Source organism: Hemitrygon akajei, chromosome 4, assembly GCF_048418815.1.
Source record: "Hemitrygon akajei chromosome 4, sHemAka1.3, whole genome shotgun sequence".
NCBI classification, from domain to species: domain Eukaryota; kingdom Metazoa; phylum Chordata; class Chondrichthyes; order Myliobatiformes; family Dasyatidae; genus Hemitrygon; species Hemitrygon akajei.
The window spans coordinates 81,484,934-81,497,339 of record NC_133127.1 but is presented as its reverse complement, the minus strand read 5'-3'; the positions used below and the strand labels follow the sequence as shown (position 1 = coordinate 81,497,339).

Below are 12,406 nucleotides of genomic sequence, written 5' to 3'. Positions count from 1 at the left end.
TCCTGTTCTTGCCACTGAAGTGGATAACCTCACATTTATCCACATTAAACTGCATCTGCCATATTTTTGCCCACTCACCCAACCTGTCCAAGTCACCCTGCACTCTCATAACATCCTCCTGACATTTCACACTGCCACCCAGCTTTGTGTCATCAGCAAATTTGCTAATGTTACTTTTAATCCCTTCATCTAAATCATTAATGTATATTGTAAACAGCTGCAGTCCCAGCACCGAACCTTGCGGTACCCCACTGGTCAAAGCCTGCCATTCCGAAAGGGACCCGTTAGTCACTACTCTTTGTTTCCTGTCAGCCAGACAATTTTCAATCCATGTCAGTACTCTGCCCCCAGTACCATGTGTCCTAATTTTGTCCACTAATCTCCTATGTGGGACTTTATCAAAAGCTTTCTGGAAGTCCAGGTACACTACATCCACTGGCTCTCCCTTGTCCATTTTCAGTTACATCCTCAAAAAACTCCAGAAGATTAGTCAAGCATGATTTTCCCTTCATTAATCCATGCTGACTTGGACTGATCTTTCTACTGCTATCCAAATGTGTCGTAATTGCCTCTTTTATAATTGACTCCAGCATCTTTCTCACCACTGATGTCAGGCTAAATGGTCTATAATTCCCTGTTTTCTCTCTCCCTCCTTTCTTGAAAAGTGGGACAACATTAGCCACCCTCCAATCAGCAGGAACTGTTCCTGAATCTATAGAACATTGGAAAATGATTACCAATGCGTCCACGATTTCTAGAGCCACCTCTTTAAGTACCCTGGGATGCAGACCATCAGGCCCCAGGGACTTATCAGCCTTCAGACTCAACAGTCTATCCAACACCGTTTCTTGCCTAATATAAATTTCCTTCAGTTCATCCTTTACCCTAGTTCCTTTGGCCACTATTACATCTGGGAGATTGCTTGTGTCTTCACTAGTGAAGACAGATCCAAAGTACCTGTTCAACTCATCTGCCATTTCCTTGTTCCCCATAATAAATTCACCCGTTTCTGTCTTCAATGGCCCAATTTTGGTCTTAACTATTTTTTTGCTATTCACATACCTAAAGAAGCTTTTACTATCCTCCTTTATATTCTTGGCTAGTTTACCTTCGTACCTCATTTTTTCTTGGCGTATTGCCTTTTTTGTTATCTTCTGTTGCTCTTTAAAAGCTTCCCAGTCCTCCGGTTTCCCGCTCATCTTTGCTATGTTATACTTCTCTTTTATTTTTATACTGCCCTTTACTTCCCTCGTCAGCCATGGCTGCCCATGACTCCCCTTAGGATCTTTCTTCCTCTCTGGAATGAACCGATCCTGCACCTTCTGCATTATTCTCAGAAATACCTGCCATTTTTGTTCCACTGTCTTCCCTGCTAGGGTATTGTTCCAGTGAACTTTGGCCAGCTCCTCCCTCATAGCTCCATAGTTCCCTTTGTTCAACTGTAATACTGACACATCCAATTTTCCCTTCTCCTTCTCAAATTGTAGGTTAAAACATATCATATTATGGTCACTACCTCCTAATGGCTCCTTTACCTCGACGTCCCTGATCAAATCCGGTTCATTTTACCCACTAAATCTAGAATTGCCTTCTCCCTGGTAGGCTCCAGTACAAGCTGTTCTAAGAATCCATCTCGAAGGCACTCTACAAACTCCCTTTCTTGGGGTCCAGTACCATTCTGATTCTCCCAGTCTACCTGCATGTTGAAATCCCCCATGACAACTGTATCATTACCTTTGCGACATGCCAATTTTAACTCTTCATTCAACTTACACCCTACATCCAGACTGCTGTTTGGGGGCCTGTAGATAACTCCCATTAGGGTCTTTCTACCCTTAGAATTTCTCAGTTCTATCCATACTGACTCTGCATCCCCAGATTCTATGTCCCCTCTCGCAAGGGACTGAATATCATTCCTCAATTACTCTCGGATAAGAAGCTGGCAAACAATAGGATGCTGCTAAGTTCTGATTGATAGAAGCTTAATAGGAGTGGTGCACTAAATATTTTCTGAGTGTAATTGGAAGGTAGGAGGATAGGCTATGTGATAATGCATTCAGACATTGAAACATATGTCATTAAAATTTTTGTAGCACTGAGTCAGGGCTCGTTGAATTAAAGATCACAGCTATTTAGTGCCTTTTCCATTTATAAGTTCACCCAGGCAGTCTCCCTGCCCTCCATGGAATAAATATCTTCTCCCCGCCTGCCATACAAATACCCTCAAATCAGAAAATATTGGAGCCTATTATCTTCCGTGTTATGCTATTGTACTTTCTTAATATAATAAATGCCAAAAAATTGCCCCACCCACAATGTACCAGCACTTGAAGATATGTAGGCTGGCTTTCAGTAGTGCTGGACATCCACAAGATCGGCCTACTAGTGATGCATGCAACCAGTTGTGTAGTTAGCAGTGATTACGTGTTAAAATTATATTAAGTAGTGGTTAACACACACGCCAACCAGTAGCAGAAAATGCTGGCTTGTTGCTTAGGTTAATCCTGCGCAAGATCCCCAGTTTTGGAAACAGTCAGTTCATCTCTCACATGTTATGTATTATACAAAAGGATCCTATGATAAGGAAAATTCAAAATTCATATTTTGCAATATATATTAACACTATTATTATTACAGAAACATGCTGTTGAAATGAACTGCTGAAATGGCAAAACTGTAATTTCAGTTGGATCTGTTTAGGATTAAGTCTTTTTCTCTTCCCACTTTCTTCTGGTTTTTAAGATGGATTCCAACATTATTCTTGCTGTGACATTACTGTAACAGATGTGATAAAATGGAATGGTGTGAAGAGGAAAATACGATTACTCATTGTGTAAAAATTGGTTTACGTCAGTCTCAGGGCTAACAAATGGATGGATGCCCATGATTACCTGTCACATTCAACAGAAGTTATATGACAAGTGATTCAGCCAAGACTTAAAGTCCAACTTTCATCAAAAAAAAAGATAACCCTCTACCATCTTAATTTTCAGCAACATACAATACCGGGTGCCATGGCAGTGTAGTGGTTAGAACAATGGCATTACAGCTCAGGGTGTTCCAGAGTTTAGAGTTCAAGTCTGGCACCTTCTTTAAGGAGTTTGCACGTTCTTCTCGTGAACCACGAGTTTCCACAGGTGTTCTAGTCCCCTCCCACAGTCCAAAGATGTACTGGCTGGTAGTTTAATTGGTTATTGTAAATAATCCTGTGATTAGGCTAGTGTTAAATAGGTGGGTCACTGAAGAAGGAAAAAGCACTCAATTTAATTCTAGCAAATGATATGCTTCAGTGGGAGAAGCAATGATTGAAATTGGTTTAGATTAATGTAAAGTATCACAATCATTGATGTTTAATTTAAAGTACGCTGATTTCAATAGGCTGAAAAGGGGTATTGCTCAGTTTGACCAGAAACCTAGAACAGTAGGTCCAAACAAAGATTAAATCAGAGAATTTCTCAATGTGGAAAAGAGTTCCTTGAATGACTAAAGATATAGACATTAAAGTTAAACAGAAAAGGTCTGCTCATGAGTAATGCCAGATTCGCAATGGTGCAGAATTAAACAAAATACAGAAAGTAAAAAAGGGAAATATGAAGGGAAAAGGGGTTATTTGAGAAAACTGGAATACTGACTTTCTGTATAAAATTAAAAACAAAAGGATACAGACTGAAGCTCTAGATGAGTATTTTACACCTGCCTCATAAGAGAATGCTGTCAATGCCACAGTAAAGAAGAAAGACTATAGAGAAACTAGAAGGGTAAAATAAATTACTATTTTAAATGGTTAACAATGCGTAAAGTAGAAAACTTAACCAAATGAATAGAATACTTTGGATTGCTGAGGGGAGTAACAGTGAAAATAGTAGAATTTCCAGCCACAATCATTCAGTTCCCCCGGACACAAGAATAATGCCAAAAGAGTGGAGGTTTGCAAATCTTTGAATACAAAAAAATTAAGAGGGTGATAGGTATATCTGGTAACTGATGGCTAGTCAAATGATTATGAAATGTTTAATTTAAAATCTCAGACAAAACTGTCAATCTGTAAAATATGGGTTATTTATTAATATCCTTCACAAGGATTTTTAAGTTGCATCTAATACACATGATTGAAATATTTCAGAAAGTGTAACAGAAAAACAATTAAAGGGCTTTATAGTCAATGTTGGTTCAAAAATCTTTTGATACAATATCAAATAATAAAATCTGACAAAGGTATAGTAGAATATGACTGGCTAGGATACATTCAGAGCTATGGCAACTGGTTGTTATATCAACTGAAGGGGAATATATCACAGTGCTCTGAGGGGTTGTTATTAAGACCACTATCAATAACTAGTTGTAACAATGAATTGGGCATAAATGGAATTAATTCAAAATTTGCAAATGCTAGGAAATGCTGCATTCTGGAAAACAAAATGTGCAATTTTTAAGAAAACAGTGTAGACAATGTTGAAGGTGGCATTAGTTCAAGCTGTTCTAAAACTGAACATGAGCTTGGGGTTGTAAAAAGTTAGGAACTTAATCCAAACCTTTATAAAATCACTTATTTGGCTCTAGTGGAAATACTGTCACCACTTCTGGGCCCTGTATATTCGGAAGCATATAAAAGCCTTAAAGACAATGGAGAAGATAATTATTAGTTTGTAATCAGGTACTTAAGTCTCAAAAGATGGGATTGTTGGTAAAACAGTCAAAGGCAAATTTAATAGGCTCCAAAATTTTACTGCAATGTTAATAATAGATTGACTTAAATTTTCCATTGTGTTCACTGCGGTCCAAGCACAATGCAGTTAATGAACTTGCAGACTAAGGTTAAAACACAAAATGTTATTTGACAACATATTCAACACATTGTCATCTTTCCTTATCTCCCTCTGCTAAACAAGTCTCTTAGTTTCTTTTTCCAACTGATATAACTATCACTTTCTCCAAATTCCACTCACCCACTCACTCCTTTATTCTTGTTTCCCCTCCCCGAGGTCCTTGAATTACGAAGGCTCTTGAAATATGAAATTTATCTGGTTACTCATCAAGGTCTTAGACACTTGCTGCTTCTCTGAACCAGTCAACTTCCAGTAAACTTTTAAGCAATTTTTAAAATTATATAAACACATGAACACAGTTTAACAGAGCATAGCACAAGATAACCAATTCACCAAAATGTGGCCTGTAATAATGACATTGCCAGATCAAAACATTATATTCATTTTGGCTGATTAAATGATGATTCAAAATTCAATTCAAAAATTTAAATTGTGCAAAATTGAAGATAAAAATACAGAATAACTCACCTACAGTTTCTACAAGAACTATATCATATCCTGCCCCTTCACATAAAATAATTGCTTCATTGGTGGTTCTTGTAACTCCTCCCAAAATACCCGAAGTGGGTGATGGACGAATATAAGCATTCATATTCCTTGAAAGTTCAGTCATACGAGTTTTGTCACCCAGAAGTGATCCTAAAATTTATAAAACATTTATTAAAATCTTTCACAAAACATAGTAGTGCATATGACAAGTTTTCATAAATTTGCAATATGCTTTAATATAGATGACTTTTATGTGTACCAAAAGGGGAATAAAATAAGGGTCTTTGTAACATGTTTCCAGGCAGACCTTGAGTCTCTAAAGAAGATGTGCAAACAATTGCTAAAAATTGTTAAAACTATCAAGCTAAAGAAAGCATAGTGCAGAACAACAAAAATTTTACAACACAGAAATAAACTCTACTAGTCCTCTGAAAGAGCTATTTAAAGTTGGTGCTTTTAAAACTGCAAATTCTATTGAAAGATTGTCAATGTGACACATTAATCCCACTGTTCACTCCACAGATCCTGCTTAGAATTTTGCCTGGGGAGAAATTTCAGCATGTCTGTTTTTGTTTCTGATTCTGATTTTTAGCATTCTCATTTTTTTGTTGCTTTTGAAACAATGCAAATTAGTTTTCTACATACACATCCTCAAATATCCTTTAAGAATTCCTATGATATTTAATTACACCACACATTCAAATAATACATACAAAACTGTATAAAAATTCTAAATGCAAAATAACTTTTCATTTGCCATTAATTCATGTGTCAATTATTAAAAATCCACCCATTTTCCATGCATGAAACTGGCCTCACTTTAGCACCCTCTGCAATTCAAACTTCTCCATTCATTAGTGCATTTTGGTAATCACCATCTACACCACTCCAAATATAGTATTTAGGATTATAGTCAGTGCGGAAGCAGGATCACTGGCCCACCACATCTGTACCAACTATTAACTATCCAATATTCCTACATCAATCCCATTTTAAAAAAATCGTTCTACAACCTCATCATCTCAGTACTAGAGTCCACTCACCTATGTACTAGGTCAGTGGTCCCCAACCACTGCCATGTGCTACTGGGCCGCGAGGAAACAACATGATTTGGCGATAAGAAATTATATGAGTCAGCTGCACCTTTCCTCATTCCCTGTCATGCCCACTGTTGAACTTGAACGCACTCGAGGTCATCAGTCGCCTAAATGCAGTGATACCCTCGCGCCAAGGATCACTGGTTGGCCTTGGGTAACCAGCCGCCTCGTGCCTGGAGCATGCCTCCTGGTTGGCCTAGGGCGCATACAGATGTGCACCACCTCTAAACCTCTTTAGCACACCGTATGTTTGTGGGAAACCCGGTACTAAAATATTTGCGGACGACCTAATTTGGGCTCAGGGTTTTGTAAGTAGCAGAGCAGAGACCTTGTTGTGATCTACTGAAAGTCATCCCTCGAACCAAATTTTTGCCGGCCGATTGATCCTACCTACCTACGGGGGGGGGGGGCAGGTGCGCGCCCTGTTGCACTCCTCACTCGGTTGGTCACTTTCTGGACTGCGACTGCCACGGCCCTGGTACAGGGACCTCCGGCCCTTACCTTGTCCTCTCACTGGTGTGTTGCCATAATTTTATATGTTCATACGAGGAAAATATGCGCTGTGAATAAGATCGTGAACATAGCCCAGCACATCACACAAACCAATCTTCCATCCTTGGACTCACTTTACACCACACGCTGTCAGAGCAGTGCTGCCAGAATAATCAAGGACAAGATCCAACCAGCCAACACACTTTTTGTCCCACTTCCCTCCGGGAGAAGGTTCAAGAGCATGAAGATTCGTATGGCCAGATTTGGGAACAGCTTCTTTCCAACTGTTATAAGACTGTTGAACAGATCCTGACCCGGATCTGGGCCGTACCTTCCAAATATCTGGACCTGACTTGCACTACCTTACTTTCCCCTTTCTATTTTCAAATTATGATTTATAATTTAAATTTTTATTGTATTTACCGTAGATTCCGGATTTTAAGCCGCTACTTTTTTCCCACATTTTGAACAGCTTTGAACTTTGCGGCCTTTAATCCGAAGCGGCTAATACATGATTTTTTTCATGCCGCCTCGTAAACATTTTGCCTCATAACAGTAGACCAATAAAATTGATGAGTAGTTCACAGAGGTCCAATGAAATTGTACGATAAATCAAGCGCACTTTCACAATTAAATTATTGTAAATCAGTCATTTGTACTCACCCTCATCAACATGGAAAACACTCGAAGCATTGTGCTGCCTTATGGCAGTTACTTAGTTTATAATATTTTCGCTTAGTAATTCATTTTCTAGTTAAAGTTAGAAGAGTTTTAACTATATTTGTTTTCTGTACTACATCGCGGGATGCTATGATGTCACACCCGGTTTCGCGGTGTCTTGTGGGAAAATGCCGGTTTGCGATGAAACGGGACGGAGGGAGGGAGCGCATTACGCGAGCGGCTTTGGATCTGAGCGAACGCTGCTTTTAAGTTAAAGGTGATCAATAACTTTTCCTGGTAGGCTGCAGTTTATATATTTTTTACCAGTCGTTAGGAGATATTGGAATGTTGTTCAGTAAAGAAGTATACGCAACGTATATTTAAAAGTAGCCGCGTTACGGGTACGGTTTGAAAAAAAGCATTTGCAATATGTATTTGTTTTTGTTACCATATGGATTTAATTAAAAGTTAAAAAATCCTCACGTGTAATATCTTTCTGTGTAAATATCTCATATTACAACGTGGGACACCTGCGGCCGAAAATCCGGTGCGGCCTAAAATCCGGTGCGGCCTTTACAATTAAAAAATTGATTTTATTTCTAAAATTAGAGCCAGCGGCTTTTAATCAGGTGCGCTCTGTAGTCCGGAATCTACGGTACTTCGATTTTGTACTTCAGGGAGCGCGAAGCACAGAAACAAATATCACTGTGATGATTGTACGCTCTAGCATCAATTGTTTGGTGACAATAAAGAAAGTAAAATGTGTTTAATATTAAATTCGTTAGGTAAACCCTTTTAGAAACAAAATTGAGTGTATTAGCCATTTATAAGTGACTTATAGTTGATTCATCACCTATATTCTGGTCTTGATTAACACCCCCACCACCCCGTCCCCACCGTTGGCTGGTCCGCAAGAACGTTGTCTTTCTTTTGTCTTTTCAAATCTTTTTATTAATTTTCAAACAAGTATAATAAGAAAAACATCAAGTACAGAGAGCTTGAGAGTACATAATTAATAGGTTAAAATACAAACAGTTAATAATCCATATATAATAGCCTCCCAAACTCATAGTAGGTTACAAAGAATAGAAAAATGAGAAAAAAAACCCCAAAAAACACAGCTAACCTAACCGACATGGACTATTGTATTATATCAAGTTTATAGTGTCAATAACTCTGCACCTCTATCCAAATAATTAAAGATGATAAGAATAAGGTTTGGGAAAGGTCAGTTTAACTCATATGAAAATGTTGGATGAATGGTCTCCAGGTTTCTCCAAATTTAACTGAAAAATGACACTTCTGATTTTTTCTAAACACAAACAGGAAATAGTTTGGGAGAACCACTGAAATGTAGTTGGAGGATTAATTTCTTTCCAGTTCAATAGGATAGATCTTCTAGCCATTAAGCCAGTGATCATTAATGGAGAATGTGTGGAGCAGGTTAAGACCTACAAGTATCTGGGAGTACAGTTAGACGAGAAGCTAGACTGGACTGCCAACACAGATGCCTTGTGCAGGAAGGCACAGAGTCGACTGTACTTCCTTAGAAGGTTGGCGTCATTCAATGTCTGTAGTGAGATGCTGAAGATGTTCTATAGGTCAGTTGTGGAGAGCGCCCTCTTCTTTGTGGTGGCGTGTTGGGGAGGCAGCATTAAGAAGAGGGACGCCTCACGTCTTAATAAGCTGGTAAGGAAGGCGGGCTCTGTCGTGGGCAAAGTACTGGAGAGTTTAACATCGGTAGCTGAGCGAAGGGCGCTGAGTAGGCTACGGTCAATTATGGATAACTCTGAACATCCTCTACATAGCACCATCCAGAGACAGAGAAGCAGTTTCAGCGACAGGTTACTATCGATGCAATGCTCCTCAGACAGGATGAAGAGGTCAATACTCCCCAATGCCATTAGGCTTTACAATTCTACCGCCAGGACTTAAGAGCTTTTTAAAAGCTATTATTAATGCTTTTTGAGATAGTGATTTAGATGCATATCATATTTTTTTACTGAGTTAAGTATTGTATGTAATTAGTTTTGCTACAACAAGTGTATGGGACATTGGAAAAAAGTTGAATTTCCCCATGGGGATGAATAAAATAGCTATCTATCTATCTATCTATCTAATGTGACTATTATCCACCATTGGTAAACCGAAAATTGCAGTAATAGGATGAGGTTTCAATTCGATATTCAAAACTGTTGAAATAATACCAAAAATATCTTTCCAATAATTTTGCAAACGGGGCAAGACCAAAACATGTGAGTCAATGAGGCAACTTCAGAGTGACATCTGTCACAGATTGGATTAACATGAGAATAAAATTGAGCAAGTTTGTCCTTGGACATATGAGCCCTATGTACAACCTTGAATTGTATTAGGGCATGTTTGTCGCAAATGGAAGAGGAGTTAACTAACTGTAAAATTTTCTCCCAATGCTCCGTGGGTTAAGGACAATGAAGTTCTTTTTCCCATTCCTTTTCAATTTTATCTGATATCACTGGTTGTATTTTCATAATCATATTATAAATGATGGCTACTAAACCCTTCTGACAAGGATTCAGAGCTAGAAATTTTTCTGTAATATCCACTGGACATAAATTCCAAAGGACTGTAACATATTATTCAATAAATTTCTAATTTGTAAGTATCTAAAAAATGGGTTTTAAGCAAATTATATTTATTGGTTAACTGCTCAAAGGACATAAAGGTATTATCTAAAAATAAATCACGAAAACATGTATACCTTTTGTTTTCCATAACACAAAGGCTTGGTCCATAAAAGAGGGCTGAAAAAAGAAGTTAGATATAATAGGCAAACGTGAGGAAATCTGCAGATGCTGGAAATTCAAGCAACACACACAAAATGCAGGTGGAACGCAGCAGGCCAGGCAGCATCTATAGGGAGAAGCGCTGTCGACGTTTTGGGCTGAGACCTTTTGTCAGGACTAACTGAAAGGAAAGATAGTAAGAGATTTTAAAGTAGATGGGGGAGGGGAAAATGCGAAATGATAGGAGAAGACCGGAAGGGGTGGGGTGAAGCTGAGAACCAGACAGGTGATTTGCAAAAGGGATACAGAGCTAGAGAAGGGAAAGGATCATGGGATGGGAGGCCTAGGGAGAAGGCAGCACCAGAGGGAGATGGAGAACAGGCAGAGTGATGGGCAGAGAGAGAAAGAAAAAAGGGAGGGGGAAAAAAACTAAATATATTAGGGATGGGGTAAGAAGGGGAGGAGGGGCATTAATGGAAGTTAGAGAAGTCAATGTTCATGCCATCAGGTTGGAGGTTACCCAGCCAGTATATAAGGTGTTGTTCCTCCAACCTGAGTGTGGCTTCATCTTGACAGTAGAGGAGGCCATGGATAGACATATCAGAATGGGAATGGAACGTGGAATTAAAATGTGTGGCCACTGGGAGATCCTGCTTTCTCTGGCGGACAGAGCGTAGGTATTCAGCGAAATGGTCTCCCAGTCTGCATCGGGTCTCACCAATATATAAAAGGCCACACTGGGAGCACCGGACGCACTATACCACACCAACCAACTCACAGGTGAAGTGTCGCCTCACCTGGAAGGACTGTCTGGGACTCTGAATGGTGGTGAGGGAGGAAGTGTAAGGGCAGGTGTAGCACTTGTTCTGCTTGCAAGGATAAGTGCCAGTAGGGAGATTGGTGGGAAGGGATGGGGGGGATGAATGGACAAGGGAGTCACGTAAGTAGCGATCCCTGCGGAAAGCAGAAACAGGGGGGAGGGAAAGATGTGCTTGGTAGTGGGTCTGGTGCTCCCAGTGTGGCCTTTTATATATTGGTGAGACCCGACGCAGACTGGGAGACCGTTTTGCTGAACACTTACGCTCTGTCCGCCAGAATTATTTCTTTTGCCACCTCCAACGGGATCCCACTACCATGCACATCTTTCCCTCCACCCCTCTTTTTGCTTTCCACAGGGATCGCTGGGAGTCGGCTGGTGTGGTATACTGTGTCCGGTGCTCCCGGTGTGGCCTTTTATATATTGGTGAGACCTGATGCAGACTGGAAGACCGTTTCGCTGAACACCTACGCTCTGTCCGCCAGAGAAAGCAGGATCTCCCAGTGACCACACATTTTAATTCCACGTCCCATTCCCATTCTGATGTCTATCCATGGCCTCCTCTACTGTCAAGATTAAGCCACACTTAGGTTGGAGGAACACCACCTTATATACCAGCTGGGTAGCCTCCAACTTAATGGCATGAACATTGACTTCTCTAACTTCTGTTAATGCCCCTCCTCCCCTTCTTACCCCATCCCTGATATATTTAGTTTCCCCCCCCCCTTTTTTTTCTTTCTCTCTCTGCCCATCACTCTGCCTGCTCTCCATTTCTCTCTGGTGCTCCCCTCTCCCTTTCTTTCTCCCTAGGCCTCCCATCCCATGATCCTTTCCCTTCTCCAGCTCTGTATCCCTTTTGCCAATCACCTTTCTAGCTCTCAGCTTCACCCCACCCCCTCCGGTCTTCTATCATTTTGCATTTTCCCCTCCTCCTCCTACTTTCAAATCTCTTACTATCTTTCTTTTCAGTTAGTCCTGACGAAGGGTCTCGGCCCAAAACGTCGACAGTGCTTCTCCCTATAGATGCTGCCTGGCCGGCTGTGTTCCACCAGCATTTTGTGTGTGTTGCTTAGATATAATAGGGCTTGATAAGATAAACTTATTCAAGCCCAGGAATTTACAAAATTGAAACCATATTCGTAATGTATATTTAACTAAAGGATTACCGTAGATTCCGGACTACAGAGCGCACCTGATTAAAAGCCGCTGGCTCTAATTTTAGAAATAAAATCAATTTTTTAATTGTAAAGGCCGCACCGG

At 40.0% G+C, this 12,406-nt stretch overlaps 1 protein-coding gene across 1 annotated transcript in view; it reads right to left on the bottom strand.

Annotated features, from left to right (window-relative positions):
* Positions 1–12,406, bottom strand: part of mmaa (metabolism of cobalamin associated A) — a 55,261-nt gene that overhangs the window by 23,159 nt on the left and 19,696 nt on the right. The window contains exon 3 of the mRNA XM_073042944.1: positions 5,295–5,465. Coding sequence (XP_072899045.1) covers positions 5,295–5,465 — 171 coding nt within the window. The remainder of the gene's footprint in view (positions 1–5,294; positions 5,466–12,406) is intronic.